Consider the following 19,920-nt stretch of genomic DNA (forward strand, 5'->3'; position numbering starts at 1 on the left):
TTAGCTTGAAGCAAGCTTTTTTTTTTGGTTGTTGCCATTCCATAAACCACGACACAGACATATTTTGGTAGTGCGGGAAATGTACGGCTTAGCCGACAAACACCGGGATATGAGAAAGCTCGAAATGGATAACATCAGTTGGTAGGAAATTGAATTCTATCCCATCATAATTGTATGCCGTAACGGGGAACGGAGCCTGAGTTTTAAAATGGTACGCATTACATGGTGATGGTGCTGTTGGACGTTTTTGGGTCTAGTGCGCTTTACTTGCTTGATGATTTTCCGGAAAATGTTATAGACAATTTTCCACCCGATGAGCCAACTTTTAGCTTATTCATGTTCGTACTACACTACGGTCGATTGCTTTTTTTTTGTTAGGCGATTAAGAAGACTTCAACGATGCAAATTATTGTAAGTTTCTGTTTTAAAAGAATAAATTTCGATCTGCTATAGGCAACGGACAAAAAAGTAACTTTTTACACAATACTTTTGTATATGTTTCGTCCATTTTAAATTTCGCAGTTTCTGTTGAATAAACCAAAATTTATTTCAATAAAAATTGTATAGTAAAGGGATTTTTGTCTATGCTCTTTCTTGATTTTTCTTATAGCGAATGCATCTGTCAGCTGACTTCATTTTTTTTCACACAAAGAACAGATATTGCTTCGCACGTAAATAAAACCATGTGCTACAAACTTGAAGTTCATAATTCCACTCGAAACCTTCTTCAAATGAAGTCATGCAACGTAATCATCTAGCGCCATAGTGAGTGTACCAGCTTGTGTAAGCCATTACCGTTTTCCCTACCCAACACACTTCATGTGTAAAGCTTTCGAGTCATTTTTCTCTAGCTCGTCTCTCCTTCGCTTGCCATTGAATGCCAAAAACGTTCCAATCACACCTGCGCAGCATGGTGTACCGGGCAGGCACCTTCGAGCAAAGAATAATCTGCTGCCAAACAAACTGTGCTAATAAATTAACACACTTCAGCATCACTGACGGAAAAGCAATTAAAATTAAGCTTTTGCCTTCGGGGTGGAAGGCACCCTGCAAGGCACCTTCGCACTGGGTACGCCTTTTCGCTGTTACTTTTTCCGATAGAAAGTCAGGTGAATCGTACGGGGGGAAGACAAGCATTTTTTCAAGCGTATGTAAGCGCAAGAAACTTTAAGAGATGGAGGGTGATTGGAAAGAGCAATCAAATGTGTCTGCTTTACACACACACACATGCCCATATATATATTGAGGTAAATATTGAGTCGAAATCAGCTGCAATAAGGTGATTATCCGATTTTGAGAAGATTTTAAGCTTCACGTTGAACGACCATTGTTAAACAAGGTAAAGTATTTTCGTTTGAACGGTTTTGTTGAAATGTGATTTATTTTCGGCTTTCAAAAGAAAGAAACAGTGTTCTACAAGCAAAATAAGGGAGAGATTTCTTTTTTCGTTACATATCACATTTTAATCCTGGAAAGCACATTGATTTCTAGTATCTGTTTGCGTAGGGTGTTTTGCCTATCTTTAATACGATACACTCGAGGATGCTCGTGATTTTAAATCTTCTATTTTTAGACAAATGACATACAAATTTTCATGTCCAATAACATTCTCTTGAAAAAAAAAACAAAAACGAGGCATTTCTGGAAGATTAAATCAATTTTGTTACAAAACTTTTCTCATTTCAAACGTTATCAAAGCTGTCAGAATGTTAGTCTAGAAAGCATTGGTCATAATCGATTTCAACTTGTAAAAGTTCCTGTAAGTGATGGAACTATACCGAGCTAGCTCTAGTCAAACTAAATCCTGTAAATTCTGGTACAGTTGTAGTTGAAACTGGACTAGTCTTTCAAATTTCGAATTCGCTACAACTATTGTTGAGCTCCAAAATCATAATATAAGTAATACAATAACATCCCTCCAGTGAACAAATGAATTATTCATCTTCATTTTTTTCTTGCACGAAAAATTGTAGATAAATGAAGTATCTTACTTTTTCTTCCGTGACTATTTCAGTGATCAAATAAGTTCCTCATAATCCGATTATCAGCAGGTAATTAGCTGGACCGCACCAGATGTTCATATCGAGAGCACTGATAGATTCCAGAACTGTCTACTATACAAAGGCATGTAGCAATACTACGGCACTGCAGACAAAGATTACGAGGCTAGTGAGGCTGATGAAAGCAACATTACCCAAAATCGGAACGGATGTAGGCGATAAGCGGCCGAAACGGAACAGGAAAGCTACTGCACTGATTACGTTTTTGGGACGGATTTGTCTAATGACAGGAAATTACCTGTATGTTACGCTTTCCATCGTTCGTGTTTCTTGTTGGAAGCTTACTTATTACTCTTCTCAAGAATCCCTTCAAAGTGCATTAAAACACACAAAAATAGTTTCAACATTTCATCTTCTGTAGCTTTAACATACAGCTGATGAATTTAACTGAAAGAAACACACGCACACCAAATGCGGAAGACAATGACACACAAACCATTTTCAAACGAACAAGACAATGCTCATGACAAAACCGTGCCGAACCGTTCATCGTTATATCCCACCGATACGGTAGCGTGCTATTTGAGCAGCTGACAGCGGAAGTTTACCGGACTATCCGTTTACACTTCGGCATCGCGTCCATTTGCCGGCGGACGTTGATTTGCTGTAATGGAAGTGAAGAGGAATTAAACACACTCATAATGTGTCCTTGTCTTCTACCGTACCGTTCGCCTGGAAAGCCGGCTTTTTTGGCCGTTACGATCACGGTAGCACTAAATGGATCTTGTCTAAATAACCCCATGACTGGGAGAAATGAAGTGGAATCCCCCACACAGTACACAGCAGACAACGACGTGACTCCGTTTTTCTGACGGGCTTTTGCTTTGGAAGTCACATCCGGTACTAATCCTGCCGGGACATGTGTTTGTGGCTACAGCTCAGCTTTTTAGCACACAGCATTTACTCTCAAGGGTACAAATACTTTCGGGCGCATAGGCAGACCATCGCAACCGGGATGGCTTTCGGAGCGGAAGTGTGTTTGATAAAGGAATGAAGTTCCATTAGCATCAGCATTGTTTACTCCCCAGCTCGGTATTGGGAGTGAGTGAAGAGTGAAAGAATTTTTGTGTGATTATTTTTGTTTGATATTATTTTTGAGTGGGTGAAACCACTGGAGCACTCTTTTTTTTTTGTTTGGTTTTTACCAAAAACGTTATCCAACATCAACGAAAGGGATATAATAATGGCACCCGAGCGTTTTTCTTGTGTAAGTGAAACACTTAAGAGAGTAATGTTTTCCGGTGTCATAACGAGTATCCGTTTCTGTGTAAGTTAGTTAGTTAGTTAGTTAGTTGGAATTTATTCTTTTGAAGTTTGTAAAAGTTTTCCAATTAGGTTAGAAGTTGTTTTGAATTTAAAAGAATTTCATATCTTTTCATAGCTACTCGAGCATGAAATTAAACCATCTACCATGTGTGTGAAGTAATCGTTCAAAGCGAATGTATATTTACATAACCAGCAAAAGAAGCTTCTTTTATTTGATTTTTTTTTTTGAGAATTTGAATTTGAATGTTATTTGAAAAACATTTTATACCGTTCTTACAAAATTTCTTAATTTATGCATATTTCACATAAGTTTGAAGAATGTCACATAAAGTAAATCATATTTATTTGGTCATTTCATGGAAATTGTTTATGTGCTTACAATAATTAATTTGTCGAGTTGATTGATAATCAACAATGTCTATTTCTCTTTAGACGTTTAAAGTTTTATCAATGAATAAACTACTTAAAGAGGTAAGCCACTCTTAACGGGTCAGGAGACCTTTATATCTGTTAAAAATTTTAATCAGCTTACTGACAACGATTTCACAGCACAAAAAACGCTCATAAGCTCATACACAATCATAAAAATCAATAAACCACGAAAAGCATATGTCCAAAGTCCAAATGAATTTTACTCAAAATCTGTGAAAATATTGACATGAACAAATTCATCAGATGTTGTTAATACACAGTATTTTGTATTAAGTTTATATTTTTCACATTATTTCTGCTTGATTTATTGACAACATAAAGTCTTTTAAGAAACAATTTAATTTATTCTCATTATCATTCCATTATAAATTATCATTTTATAATACATTTATATTTTCGAAATCAGATTTGTCAATAACTGTATTTTATTATCTTCTTTTGTTTTATTTTTAATTACAAGATACAATGTGTAAACAGTCATTTTCCGAGTTATGAGAATAATACATTTCGGAAAAATCCGTGTAACACAAGTTTTCGTGAAAGTCAAATATTGTTCAACACATATCGTTAAAAAAAACCGAAAAAAACTGACCATACGCCTCCTAGCTTAGGTATTTGCAAACATGTTCCGTTACACCACACATTTTCAAATACTATCTATGATGCTTGTTATCCGGCGTTTTTGTTTCTTTTGTACTACACAGCAGAACCATTGCAGAATAGAACGTCAAACTCATCGACGCATGATGTCATGACTGGTCACTATGCACGTGAGATACAAAGGATAAACTGTAAAGAAATGCAATGCCACGGTTGTACTACGATGGCTGGTGGTATTTCCCTGAATAAAACAATCCTTCTCAGGGATGAAATAGGATGACACTGTTAATAAAATGCGTTCGACAGTCAGGAACCATGTAAATGGCGATGTAACCCGTTGACACAAAGGGCAACCGTTGTAAAATGGTGTAAACCTGTGAAATGAGTGTTGCAAACAGGCAAATTGCAACAGCAACGGGAAGGCAAGTTTGAAAGCATGGCACGGAAAACGCTTCAAAATTGAATACTTTTTAATACGCTTAGTTTGATTAAGTCTAATTAATTATGTACCTTTTGCACTTTTTATTCGCAACTGCCGCAAAACTTAACAATCCCCATCCTCCACCCGCAAAGAAAGCACCCTATGGAAAGAAAGTGCAAAATTACATTACAACGTAATTGTATGCAACATAATTATTGTAGCATCGTGTTTTGTCCGGGCAGCCTTAATTAGGTCACTCGCTTAAAAGCACTTTAGCTTAATTAGCGATCGCCTAGTTGCAACGTTAACACACAGCATACAGTATGAAGCGAAAAAGCAACGATATACGTTGAAAAGAGACATTATAAATGAACTGTTTAAAAAAGGCGTTGAAACAATTACACAAAGTACGTTTATTTGCAATACTTACCGCATAATAAATACGTTTTGCAACTTATTACAAATAAAACAAACACGCAGCAAATTAGTTGAACAGTGATTTAAATTGTATATTTACATTATCTGTGCTCAAGTTTACTTTACATTTACGTTTTCACCATGGATTGGACTAAAAACAAATTTCAAACAATCAGTTAACGAACGTACGTTGATATTTGTCGCTGATGTTAATGCGTTGCAGGGTTTTCAAACTTTGACCGTCAAATTTAGAACTATTTTTGGATTTTGTGCAAGTCAAACGACCATTTGTTTAAGTAAATCTACAATCTTTCATATAGTCTGGAAGTCACAAGCTGAAGCCGATTTCATCATTTACAGTTTACATGTGTTCCAATATTTGGATCTCTTTTTTTCCAATATTTGGATCTGAACAAAATCTAGAGATGATTTTAAAGTTACAGCGATTTTCATTTCTTCTGGCGTATGCATACCTTTTTCTGTTTTCTGTTCAAATCAAACTAAACTAAGCCTGAAGTGGAATCATTCGCTACCTCTAGACCCAGCTCAAAAAGATTGATACAAGAGTGTCGCTCATCATCACTTTATTGGCGTCGTTTCATCTGTAAATTTGCAAAGCTTAAATTGAATAAGTCGTTTGCTTTAGCTGGATTAAGATGGTTCATATGGATTCCAGATGTGTCTCAACCCAGTCTAGCTCTATTTAAACAGAAACTAGAAAAGGCTCCGACGATGCCAGACAAAATCGGTAACCCTGTAGCACTTGAGTTCGAAAACCCTGTATCATACCGTAAAGAACTTTTTACAAAACAAAATTTGTAAAAAAATGTATTTTTACTAGTTACAAAGATACTTTTGAAAAAACAAAAGCCAAACGAATAACAATTTGAAATTTACAGACACAGCATTCTGATTGTTCTATATAATAGAACATAGCGGATTATGCGCTGATTATCACATGCCGATAACTGAACAGGCATGCAACTTGTTTTCTGGGTGTCACTTCGTTCGAACGTTTCGTTCGGTACGCAGTTTACCTTTAGCTTGGTTAAGCTTCACAACGCTTTTCACAGTTCTAAAAACACAACATACCGAACCCCCTTTACCCTCAACACATCCTAGGGCAGGAGGAGCATTTGGAGCGATTTTTGTACAAGTCTCGGTAAAATTCACAATTTGTTACTATGTCTCTAGTGTTACGTTACTGTTTCTGTTTTGTTTGTTTGTGTTTTCTTTCTGTCTACCATCGCAATGTCTAGGGGATGGTTTCGGCCGATGCCAAGATTCGGCTTCGTTACGTTTCATCGGCGACAAATCGCCGATAAAGTTGTTACGGGGTTTGCTCGGGTAAAGCTGTCAAGCGGGCGTTTGTTTAAAAGAGGACAGGCGCACAAAAAAAACGGGAGCTCACGCGTCTGTAAGCCGAATGTTTTGTAAAGTATCTATGTTTGAGACGGAACGGGGCGAAAGGTAAGGATGTACCTGGAGGTAGGGGAAATGGGAGAAAATGACGAAACATAAGCAATACAGGATAGGACAGGCCACATTTTGAAAGCCCACCAAATAAGGTTTAAAACGCTGCACGATAAACTATCGCACAGGTCGATCTTGACAGCTTTACCCTACAGCTTTACATCAGCCCGATTTTCAAGCCCAGCCATAAAAAAGGATGCGACTGTGTTAGGGTGGCCCCCGATCCCACCATCCCACCCGATGTGCCACCGCTCTCGCCCGGTCCACCCACGTCCGTGCAGCCTTCCGGCTCACCGGCAGACGGTTTTAATGATTGATTGCGATGATACGGGTGTGACGTTTTGTTCGTGGCAGCATTTTCCACTGCCAGCAGTTTTCCACCATAGATCGGGCCACCGCCAACACCACCGGCTGCCGGTTGCCACCCGAGCGCCGTACATTGGCCGCAGGAGGCGCTCACACCGTACGGCACGTGATGCTGCTGATGGGGCTGCAGATGTTGCGAATAGTATGCCGGGCTGGGCGACGACTCCATCCGGCCCGTCACGGTTGTGTTGCTGCTGCCCGGGATGTCGGTTGCGAGTGTGATGGTGAGATTGTCACCCGGTGGTAGCGGCGAACCGGCATCCTTGGGCCGTCGGTTGGAGAGTGTGCCGGGCAGTGGGCCCGCCATTAGGTAGTTCGGCAGGATGAACATGGTGGTCGATATCTGCGACAGGCTTCCACGCGGCTCGGCGAACTTGAACGCCGGCAGCATGGTGCTGGTAGGGATGGCCGTAACTGGTGCGGATGCGGTGACCGGTTGCACAAACGTTTGCGGTGGCGGTGGTTGCTGCAGTGCGAATGACGGGAAGAGGGGGAGAGAGAGAGAGAGAGACAAAAAAAAAGTCCATGAACACATGCGGAAAAGTAGAATTGGAGATAAGACTGTGGATGTGACGAATTGTGTGGACGAAGGAAAAGCGGAGAGGGAAACCGATCGGAAATGAATAGGATTTCTTTCCTGCTCTACAAACGAGCGAAACACACTGTACAACACGCAACGATACTGCAATGACGTTGAATTGGAGAATGGGCAACATAGACGACAAACGGGTACTCGTCCGATTCGTTAGTAAGATTACTAACGTGTAGAAGCTTTTCTACGGCTTTTCTGCCAAGCGGAGTCCAATGTTTGCGATATGTCCCAGGTGCAATTGAATTGTGTGCGGACCGTCGGACCACTATGATGTATGATCGGTATGATAGAAGCTCGGAAATGCGTAAGCTTGATTTATTCCAGCACCGTTACCAGTAAGCCACTGTGAAGATACTGTGGCCTCTGAAGCGTTGTTGAATATTTCATGATAGATGGTATAAGTGTCCTTAAAGTGGTTAAATTATAGCTTTTCCATGTAAATGATTGTGGTTGAGAGGCACAATGTTATTAGTATGTAATACGAGATAAGGGAGTTTTAAATAGGAACGTAATAGACTAAATGTGATTTACTACTATTATAAGTACATTTACACGACTACATGTAACTGAAGTTGGTTGGTTGTAAACTAAAAATGTATAGCTCATTGGAGCTGCGAAGAATTTTCTTTAAAAAAGTAGCATAATATTGATGTACAACACAAGATCAGTTTTCATTAGTTAGCATCAAATGCAAAGATTTAATTAAATGCAGAAAAATTTAATTCACTCAATATTGAAATCAGTATAACTTTTGATTTTATGATTCCGTTCCATTAATCGTATTTTGTAGGTTCTTTTTGGTTTGGCCCACAAATTAATCCTTTTTAATATTTATCGTATGATATTCAACGGCATATTTTCTTATAAGCTTTTCTAAAAACCAATTCGTTTATAGTTAGTATATTGTTATAAACTGATTTTATTCCGAATTTGTTGTTTACGATTTATGTTCAAAAAGATCAAATTGAATATTTGAGTGACTCCAGATTTTTACATTGAGCTTTTAGAAAAGCTTTTAACAAACTAATGAATTACTGGTTACTTTATCAACAATTTCGTAAAGCTTTTTCATCTCGTTTGTGATGTTTGTACTATTGAAAAGATATGTAAAAGTGTAACAGCAACTTTGGTAACATTATTTAAACCCATGAGAAAAAAGCCGTTAGGTAAATATTTTTTATTATATTTTTTCAAAATAAATTGTAATAATTCCATCCAAAATGGATAATGTCTTTTGACTATTCTAGCCATCTCATAATACATTAAAAAATCCATGTAAAAAAAGAAATAAATAAAACGCTCCAAAAACCAAGGGCTGAGGTTGTGTTATACCTTTCAATTGTACAATTTCTCTTAAGGTTCGTCAATTCAACACACCGTCAAGGATAAACTATACTGACCTAGCACAAATATGACTATACCACAGATCACTCCACTATTTAGGCAACAGTTTGAATTAGGCCTACCGACCCCGTACCGACTGCGGCCTATTCCCACTGGGCAAACATTTGAACAAACTTACCTCAGCTGCCTTTTCCGTCATCGCATTCGTATCTGGCATGCATTCAACCAGATCGAAGTCCTCGCTCGGTGCCCGGTAACTGGATGGTGTCGAATGGCTGTCGCTTGACTCGGATGCCTTGATGCACCGATTATTGCTCGGCCGGAACAGCTTCATCTTGTATGCTAGCAGCGCTCCGAATGAAACGCAGACAAAGCAGAAGAACAGTACCGCGACACCGACGATCAGCAGGTGTCCATCATCGAGCAGTGATGGCTGGCCACTGCTACCATCCGAGCTGTCGCCGGCTGTGCAACCGTCGCATAATATCCACATAGCAAAAGTGTTAATTTGTGATGGTAACGAGCAATGCGTCAGCAACACGCCGTTGACACGTTGCCAGTGCTGTGCAAAGCGCATCGTGCAACTTACCGTCTTTGTTGAACGTGACTATATTTTCCGCCTTGACCGCTGATTCGCCGCTACCGGAGTACTTGTTGTGGTTGCTACCAGCACCCTTGCCGACAGCGGAACCCTCTATCTGGTTCGGAGCCGGTGTCAATTCCTCGTCGTACAGCTCGTTCGACTCGTACGGACGCTCGTCCAGCTCGTCATCCTCGAGCGGTGTGATGTACCGTTCCCGGAACACATTCCTCGACACTGAGTGCCATGGCCCGAAATGGTTGCGAGATAAGTTTTGTTTGAGTTTCAGTGTAAAAGGAGTCGGTAACACAACAAAGTTAGTGCATCGTTTCGGGTTTCAGGCACGTGTTTCGTTTTTGGGGGTTTTTCCAAGAGAGAAAACAGAAAATATCCTCCACGGAGGATCACATTTCAAACGCATTCACCTTGTGACACTTACCACAAGCGTAGATTACTTTCAGGTAGACCCTGATGTTTTCCGGGCAAGGGTTGCCAAATGTCGAACTTTCTACCGCAACTGTGCACTTTCGCCGGCCTTGGCAGATTTCTGTCAACGTGAGACTGGTGTGCTCCGAAAGGCATGCTACCAAAGTTCACCAAAGGGTTTGTGTGTGTGTGAAATGTACGTGTGTATGGAAGAGAACATAACAAAGAGGTCATTGAATATGGGGACCACATCGTTTTAAAGCCGGTGAAATGGCAAAAGGTTTGATTGATATAGGGAGCTCCTAAAGTCGACCGGTGACCCAAAACTCGGTACTCATCGCCGAGGGTTTTGTACTACTCACTTTGTTCTTTTGAGGCGGCCGTCTGTGTACAGTGCGAACTTTCGTACGCGGTTCGACCGTAGGTGGCACTGTAAATCGCTATACGGGTGTACTGACCACACGTCAACCTTACGATGTCCTTTTCGCACGATATCAGGCTGCGGAATTCGACTGAGCAGGGCGATAAAAGTAAAAAATAAACCCCCAGAAAGAGAGCGAGGAAGAGAGAATGAAAGTAATAAAAAGTACATCGGTTTTATTTTTCAATCTAGTGAAAGGCCGGACAAAACTTCAAACGTTTCGATAGCATTGCTCGGACCGGTGGAAATGCTCGGTAACGAATCGTATGGCAAGTAACTTTGTACGCATGGACGATCACTTACATGGGCGACATTTGTGATTGACCTCCACCATACGATGTATACCAGGGCAGGGGGCTGTAGCGAAGTTCTTCGGTGTGGCCTGTATCCGACAGCGACGTTTCTTCTGGCACGCTTCAACGACGGTCTGCAGGATCGAGTACTACGCGTTGGGCGGAAATAAAGTGGGGAAAAAAGACGACACATGTTCAATCATGGGAAATGTCCATCCTTTGGCGTGCTTTCGATACGAAGCAATTTCGTTCTTGTTAAAGCTCTTCACCAGCAAGCACGGTGTAAAGGAACTCATGAATGTTTTTTTTTTGTTCCTCCCGGCGAAAACAGATACCGAATGACTCACACCAGAGACGGTTTCATGCGATGAAACAGTAATGCGAAAAAAAGGAGCAACATTGCAATACCTACCTGGAGCACATACAACGGAGTACATTTGTCTTTCGGTCGTTCCACCGTGGCAAGCGTATCGTTCAGGACCAGCTCGGTACCAACCGTCGATACCGTGGGCGTAATGGGAGTTGCGTTGACTTGGACAGCTACCGAGAAGTCAATCGTACTAAGGGCGGGTGAGGTGGGTTCGGGAACGTAATAGCTACTGTCCACTTCGCTGTACGCGCATTGAAGCGTTTCGTTACTTTCTGCATGAGATGCGATCCAATGACAGTAAAAACAGTACATATTGGCAAAGTGATTAAAGTTGATCATCATTCGGATGCACCTGGGAAGGTTTGTTTTGTTTTTTCGCCCCTTCTCTTCTCTCCAGCACCATCAATGAGTCACGTAAAACTTGGAAGGATACCTACCTTTGGCACCATACTGGACGAGCTCTACAGAGATGCTGGTACCGATGGGGCATGACAGATTCAGCAGCTCGTCGTCGCAGCAAATCGTTCGAAACGCACGCAGAGTGCTGGAAAGAAGCCCTGCAAAGAACGCAATTGAAGGGATAATAATATATAATGGTAAGGACAGCAGGATTACAGCTATTTAATGCTTTGATCTAGCTAGAAATGCACAACATGAACATGAATGTGAAAATTGGAACTATTTAATTGATAAAACAAATTAAATGAACGGCTGTAGCTGGCATATTAAAATTTATTTATTAAACCTTTTCCAAGTTGAATTGAAATGTATAATGGTAGAATTTGATAGTGGCACTCCGAGAAGCCCACATCCTGGCTTACATCAGGGGCGACATACAAATAAGGGATCACACTTCTCAAGTCGACCAAAACTTCACCAATCTTGGGTCATAGGTCAGCACCGACAACAGCATTGATATTGAGGCGGTTGGCTACCTGCCGATCTTTCTACAATTTGAAGAAATTCTTTGAGGAATATGTGGAAATACCTGTCATGATCGAGACAGGGATTATCTCTCTCTCTTTTCTTGGCTTAAGGACTCACCAAGGTCATGCTCGCCATTTCTGATTTACTGAATTAATTTTTACCATGAAGCCCGATAGTCAGTCCTTGCTACGGGGAGACGGTCCAGATGGGATTTGATCCCCGGTCCTGTCATTTGGAATGTGCGCCGTTTATCAAATACACCGCCGTTCCGCCGGGATTATTTAATACCTATAAAGTTCAAGTACTCACATACGCCTACTAGCCTTAGAAGAAAATCCTCTTATCTTAGTGTGAGAGGAAGATACTCAGAAGGATTATAAGGACAAAGGAGATGACTTCACTATCGTAATGCGAACTAGACTCGATAGGTACCTCTTGGCTGTTAATGAAATTCAAATGTAGGATAAAGACCTAGCGCGTAAAATCCCTTCCGGTCGTCCACATGGACAAAGGCTCAAACTGAGATGGAGTTGATGGCGTTGATGCATCCGTCATAAATGCCAAGATATTGTAACGCCTGATAAGAAAGGAAGTGTGGTGGATGGAGAAGCAATCCCAATATCTAGATCTTGTTGAAAATTAAATTGATCATTTCTCAACTGCCGCATCTGTTATCTTGGAATACTTTGAAGGTGTGTCCGGGTCGAGTTATGATGAAAAGTTAAAACATTTCGACTCTAAATAACATAGGGGGAAATACTAAACATTTGCTTTTAACTCCTCCACTAGATTTAGCACTAGAAGTACGAAGGCATTGGTACTGAGTGAGTCCGGATTTAATACCGGTAATGGGGAATAAGATTCGCATGTTCACATACCTTGAATCTCCAGTTAAAAAAAAACATCAAAATTTTATTTCTATAGATTATTTTTGTATATTTTTTTATCGAATAATGTTTATTATTATTTGTTGATCTATTAATTTTATTACTTTTTTTTGTTGTCTTTTATACATATCTTGTGTTGTTTTGTTTTGTTTTGTCTATGTTTTGTTAACTTTTATATGATTATTTTATTAATGTTTTATTCCATTTACTTATTATTTTAAATAAGTCTTAATACCTTAATTTTAAATAGGTCTTACCTATAATTTTACCTATAATTTTAAATAGGTCTTAATACCAAATTAAATCTTATGTGTTAAAGAATACGCAATCGGGAAAATTTTTTGCACATTTTTGCCACAATTAAACCACCTTTAGTCACACCCCATGTATGTATTGGGGAACTTTACACCGACCCTATTAGATGCTTGTTTCCGATGGTGTCGATCAAAACGTTGATTGGTCTACCAACTCTGGAACAATGGACAATTGAAAAACTTTTGCCCATTTCCTAACAATGGCCTAACACCAGGCGTCCAAATTGAAGTCCCATGTACGATGTTGCTACAATGTTACCAATCTATCAAATCCTGCCCTTAACGATCGGGGGGCGGTGGCAAATGGTGGTCCATGAATTTTTCATCCTACTTAAAATTATTTCTTTTCCGAGAGTGCGCATATTTTACTATCGTTTGGAGCATTGTCGGCCTGCGAGAGGCACCGGGACCTGGACCGGTGACGCTAGAGCTTCATGAGGCAATATATTATATTTATTTTACGGCTTCGTCTACCCAAAAACGCTAAACAATCTTGCGGTTTGGACCGCCTACCTACAGCAGCAGTTCCAACTTTCTCAACATTACCGGCACAAGCGTGTGGCGTTCCCGTCTGGCTGGGCGGGGGTGAGAAAACTTTTCAAATATTTACATTTTTTTGTAGCTGTTGTTGTGGCTGGTGTTTACTACCACCCGGACATTAAGTTTTCTCGGTTTTGATCATCACGGAATCGTTGCGGCTCGAAACAGCAACGAAAACCGATGGGAACAAGTTAGATGAATATATTATTATGCAATCAAGACCACTGGAAATGACATTAGGCCTGTGGTGTGCGCGATGGCGATGATGATCAAATGTTGCGACGATGATTTATTACCGAACATAGGCGAGTTCGAAAGCAGTTGCTTCACCTCGGGATACAATTCGCTTACTGGTGTGCAGGATTTAAATGCTGAAGACAAGTCACGGCCCCTACAACCGGCTCTGCTTGTAGCATCCTCGAAAAGGTGCACGTCAGCACGTTAGCTTACTAATGAGAAAAATATGTTTTTCTGTTTTTAAACGCAACCATTGATGGCATGAGGACCCCCCATCAATATCAGGAGTTCGAGGGTAAGGGTAATTGAATAATGACCCACCCTGTCAAGTTTCGTGCGGTTGGTGCCTGTCTGCTGAATACGAATCGAACGACCAAATCAGCCACATTTCGTATCGTCCTTAGGCCAAACGTGCGTTCGATACTCTACCACGGTACTAGCGTACCGATGATTGGTAAGAGGAAATTCGCCAAATTGAGCGCACCGCGGAGATTCAGTGTCGCATTCAATTACGGGCTTGTAAAATTAGGTCTACTTCCCCGAAACCGAGCGGGCCGGAGAGCCTGCGGGTGAGTGGACCAATTTATTTCACCGCAGAAATGCTTTACCCATGCGTCCGAACCAAACGTAATACGATCACTCGGGCCCGGTTTGACTTATTTCTGCGACGACAGCCAACGCTGCGAAAGCTAACGATGTGCTGTTGTTGCGCGGGCATGATAAACGGATACGCTCGCTGAGTAGCTACATTTTGATTGATATTTTGATACGATCCTTGTCAACACGATCCATCAGCGAGCAAACGAGATACCATCAACGGAACATTACCTATGCCGTATCATGTTTACGACCCATCGCCCATCGTCATTGTCTCCCGATGCCGGTTTAACTGCTCGGGGAGAACGTAGCCGTCTCAGCAAGGACATGGGTTCATTTTATTGTACTACAGCCGATGAGTATAGTCCTGCCTCGCCTGTCAATGTTTGTGGAAGCTACATTCTTTTTTTTTCCCACTCTTAGCGTAAAGGGACATATTTCTTCGTGGGAAGTAAAAACGAAAAAAGGCAAAAACTTCCTATGCGGATGAAAAACCCGTTTACGGTTCCAAGTAACAAACCATGACGGAGAAGCAAACAAAACGAAAAAAAAGCAAACTAAATTCGACCGTGACACAAATGGCGTACAGTAAATGTGGCGTATCTTCCCGGCGCCCTTTTGTTTTCCGTGGGATGGGTTTCAATTGAGGAATGCAGCCGTTGTTGAAAGCAACGTGAGTACCATAAACATATCTTGTTCGCAGCTTTATTGCTACCATTGGTGAAAGCGTACCGCATCTCACACATGGCCACACCCGGATGCCGATTGTTTGACCTGCTAATCGCTCCTTATCATCATCACTTTCTGCAAACAGACCGCCTGCCTTCGTCAACGCCCCCACCCCCCACAAACACATGAACACCCACAGCCGAATGAAATGTGACCTTGTGGGATGCCGGATGTCCCAGCGGTTGCGTTTGTTTTATGTTGCACGCCTGTTCGGTGTCCTTGGAATTGTGTGGGACAGAAGGGAGCCTGCGAGAGAAAAATATCGTACCGTACATCCCGCTAAGTGTTTCGAAAAATGTTCTAACGAGCTTCAATACATCATCAATAATGCAATTGCGCCGGGCCAATGTGACAGCTTGGGAAAGGATCGAGCTTCCGTACCGGAACAGCTTTTACCGCACGGTTGTACGGTTGTTTGCGGTGTAATATTCAATCTTTCAAACATTTCTCCGGCACGGCATTTTTCGCTCTGTTCTACCCTTCGCAATAATTCATACCAAGCGAAACAGTATTCGCCAACAAACGATTGCAAAAAATGGAACGAACGGAAAAATATCAAACCACTCGATCATGCTTCATTGCACGCATAGATGAATAAGCTTTCGACGAGGGCTATTGAAAATGGTTGAGTGTGCGAGTGAAGTGAGAGAATGCCGAAACGAGGGCTTTGGTAAACGATATCCTATCTTTCATTTCCGATACCATTTCGATTCCGCTCCTGTCGCCCGATATCATGATTAACGAGACTTCACTGAATACGCAGCGCTGTAATGCTCGTGGGTCCTATGTTTCAATATGCTTCCCAGTGATCAATCGAACGCACAGCTGGCGCAATGGCTGTACGGAGCTGAGTCCGCCGCACGGTTTACAGGGCCAGGGGTTTTTGTTTTTAAATGCCGTTCTGTGCAAACAATTGACTTATTGACAGGTTGGATAACGGTTAGAATATTCATACGAATGTACGGTATGAGATTAGCTCGATCGGCAAAAGGGTTTCGCTGAACACTTGTTAATTGCGGTAAAAGTTTGATTACCGATTATACTAAAAGAATTAATTATGCACAATTATATTAAAATAAAAACTGCGAATACTGCGAACGTTTTCCTACCTATTTTTAACCTTTCGAGTTATATCAACGTTGTTTTATAAACATTTGTTTTTTTTTTCATAGTTCTATAAAGAGTTTTTTTTAATAAATATTATTTATTAGTTGATGTTTCTCTTAGCTTAACGACCTGTGAAGGTCACGCCAGACATTTGTGGCTTACTAGACTTATTTTACTACGTATCCGGATAGTCAGTCCTTGCTACGGGGGGACAGTCTAGATGGGATTTGATAACCATTTCTGTCATGTGGAACTGATGCCGTTTATCACACAATCCACCGATTTTATTTTTTTTTTTTTTTGCTCGGTTAGAACGCCCGGGCCGTATCAAGACTTATTTTACCACGTAGCAGGATTGCCAGTCCATGCTACGGGGGGACGGTCCGGATGGGATTTGAACCCAGTCCTGCCGTGTAGACGGGCGCCGTTTTTCACATGCACTACCGGGCCGCTCCCCTTATTTGATATTACGACTTCAAAAACATGTCGTGTACGATTAATATTTAATTAAATTTGTGAACAACGATGTAATTACACTACAATACTTCTCAAGATAAATTGTAAAAAAAATTACGAATTTATGTAAAAATGTATCGTTTCCTTTTATAAAATTTTAACCAAAAAAAATGCTGATGATTTTAAAAGATAATCTCAAATTGGCTCATTGTGAAATATCTCAGGTAATACATGTAAAGTTTTTGTTTGTTTTAATATTAATTCTAGTGAAATTCTAGTGAATTAGGTTCCATACTCTATTTGCATAAATGCTGATCAAATATTCTCATTAACACCACTTAATAAGGATTCCGTTTTAGGTGCAACATGACGAAGAGTATTAGTTAAGTTAATTTATACGCTTGTTGATAAACGTATTGGGTTATTTATTATAAGTCGCATTAGTTACAAGCGCAAATAATTAAAGAGATGGCTGTGAATAACTGATTACAATAGCATTAACCAATTGAAAATCAGTTCATTAAGGATGGATTATAGCATATATTATAATGTTTGATTATTTCTATAAGTACGAAACACGCAATGGATGAATTTTTCTCTTTTGCATGAAAGTTTAATTGGATTTTTTTATTCATGTAGAACTGCCTGGCCGTATTGATTAATTAATTGGATATTTAAAGGTATTTAATTTTATACAATTTTATCGACGTTTACCATCATTCACAAATTAAAGTTAAAATAAAAATTCAATAAACATTTCAATCATACTCGATGCTATAGAAGTTATTGGTGCGTGATGGAATTTGTTACATATTGAAAATGTTAGCATTCAATGTAAATTATAATGACACACCCTTCTATTCAATATTTGTAAAATCAGCTTTTGTGTAGCAAAATAGTTAATGTGTGTTATTTGAATGAAATGAAGAATGAATGATAAAAAAACACATACATTGATTGGTTAATTGACAATGCCATATCATACCTAAATCATCTCCAGCAGCTCGTTGAACGATGACGATAAATCCAATGATAATGTGCAACATTTTGCTATTCATCAATGTGCTTTCCTGTTATTATTCCGATTTGACATGTTCTCATCCTATCCTGGTCGTAAAACCAACCACCACCAACCACTTATCAAAACTCATCACAAACAGCGTGATACGAGTGGGTAGCACCTGTTTCAATAGCAATAATTTTTCAACCACCAAGTGACTGGAATTATTACATCGTTGCCCCGGGGATGCTTTTCTTTTTTATTTGTTTCAACCCTGACACTGCTGCGTACGGTTGTGCGGTGTGTTCTGGGCGACGATCACATCATGATTTAACACACGCCATATCACACGGAATAACAGTCACTGAGCATAACTCACATGGAGAAGCGTGAAGCTAACTTTAATTTATGACACTCCATCTGCCAACTTTACCATTCGCACCACACTTACACACAGTATACCCACAACCATGCATCAGTGTTACACTTTCACCTTCATCCAGACGCAAACATCTTACGCTTTACCACCGAACCGATGGTGCACTCAAATAAAAAACAACAACACACTCTCTGATGTGATGCCACAAACAGTGGCTCTGTTTTATTTTCATAAGTCACACCGAATGGAGACGTTCTATGTGAAGCGTGAATAATCCATTACAACCATAACTCGGCCCCAGAAACGGGCGGGAAGGAGCCAGCACGAGCATAATGTTGCCCCGAGCGCGAAACACTTTTATGCTACAGCGTTTGGCTTTCCGGCTAGCAACGACCAACGTGGGGCCGCCACGTAGAGGCCCCCTTTTTCGCCGAAGAGTTTCCGCACAATTTGACGCCTTATGGTAGGAAAGTTGAAAACTCATCAATCACTCCGAGCACGGATCGGAAAATCTTGTGCACTTTCTGGCGCCGCATCTGCCTACGATGGACCACCCCAGCCCCGCCGAAAGGGTCTTAAGAGATTTGGTAGAGGTTAAAACAGTTGATACGACCCAATAAAAACGCACGTGGAAGAAACGGTTTAAAAACTGGACGAACTGGCGGCGATACAACACGGCAGATTTGTTAAAAAGCACCAAACACTCTTCCCACGTAAGAGGGGTTATGCGTATACGTGTATGTTGTAGGGGGAAATTTTATTACACCTTTTATAGGCCAGCAGCCAAAAATTTCAGCGTCCGAATTCGAACCACAGTTCCAGGATCCAGGAGTACACCCAAAAAAACCCGGCGCCCTATATTGGGAAAGGAGTTTGTGACAGCACCGGGACTTCCGGAATGTATTCCCAGACACAACCGTACACCGTCAAGCACTCTGCACGACTGCGATACGCTTTCCATCCGAGTTTCATTCTACGCACAGACTCACTCAGACACTCACTCTCGAAAGAGAAGTTTTTGTTTGGGGTGGTGCAAGGATTTTCTCTCACGCTCCGTAACGCTCCTGTCCCCGGAGCATGTAAGGCGAAATCTGCACCAAATGAACTCTGGCGGGCAGCAGCGGTGAACAAATTGCAGCTTCCGGGGCATTCGCAAGGGACCAGGAAAGATGGAGATGGGGAGTTGCAGTACACTGGAGGTAGTTGCTCGTGAAGCTGATTTATTTCTTTGTGATTTGCTGAACGTTACACACAAAAAAAACAACCCCGTTAAAAGCTTTCTCTGTCTCTTGTGGGACTGTACGCTCTAGGAGCTTCTGCGTAGAATTGTATTGAGGTCAAATGTGCAACAAAAAAAAAGACCCAATAAAAAAACTCAGTTTTCTGTTGCGATAGAAACAAATATCTTACATACAGCAGGAGTAAACTGAGTTACACGCTTAGCAAACCAACTTCGATCGCGTTGCATCTTGTCGCTAGCTGGCTGTGGTTACGCTAGTAACTAATTACACGATACAGCATTGGAAAAGCTTACTTGCATTGCTACAATCAACGCATTTTCCCTCACTGAGCTAAGTAAACGGGTAGTTCTGAAACGTTAGAATATTGCTCACCGAAACGTGCTTTATAGAAGCGCTTTACGCCAGCGCGCACCAGTAATGTTGATTTAGCATCGTCAGTAGTCAA

The 19,920-nt window shown here is 40.8% G+C and overlaps 1 protein-coding gene across 1 annotated transcript; it reads right to left on the minus strand.

Moving 5' to 3' along the window:
• Positions 1-5,263: 5,263 nt before the first annotated feature.
• Positions 5,264-19,401, minus strand: LOC125761701 (uncharacterized). The gene is made up of 10 exons (XM_049423140.1): positions 19,001-19,401; positions 17,841-18,036; positions 11,499-11,618; positions 11,104-11,333; positions 10,702-10,840; positions 10,340-10,489; positions 9,991-10,134; positions 9,561-9,788; positions 9,150-9,436; positions 5,264-7,501 (listed from the first exon to the last, which is right to left on the minus strand). The coding sequence occupies exons 2-10, from the start codon at positions 17,911-17,913 to the stop codon at positions 6,827-6,829; spliced, it is 2,046 nt and encodes a 681-aa protein (XP_049279097.1). The 5' UTR covers positions 17,914-18,036; positions 19,001-19,401; the 3' UTR covers positions 5,264-6,826.
• Positions 19,402-19,920: the final 519 nt, after the last annotated feature.

Source organism: Anopheles funestus, chromosome 2RL, assembly GCF_943734845.2.
Source record: "Anopheles funestus chromosome 2RL, idAnoFuneDA-416_04, whole genome shotgun sequence".
Classification (NCBI taxonomy): Eukaryota; Metazoa; Arthropoda; class Insecta; order Diptera; family Culicidae; genus Anopheles; species Anopheles funestus.

What these genes read in the sequence shown, in the direction of transcription:
- LOC125761701 (XM_049423140.1), bottom strand. Translation starts at nt 17,913, where the DNA reads ATGAATAGCAAAATGTTGCACATTATCATTGGATTTATCGTCATCGTT. An exon ending in GGCCGCCTCAAAAGAACAAA is followed by an intron (nt 10,135 to 10,339) that starts GTGAGTAGTACA and finishes GAACTTTGGTAG; the next exon opens with CATGCCTTTCGGAGCACACC. An exon ending in TGACGGAAAAGGCAGCTGAG is followed by an intron (nt 7,502 to 9,149) that starts GTAAGTTTGTTC and finishes TTCGCACTGCAG; the next exon opens with CAACCACCGCCACCGCAAAC.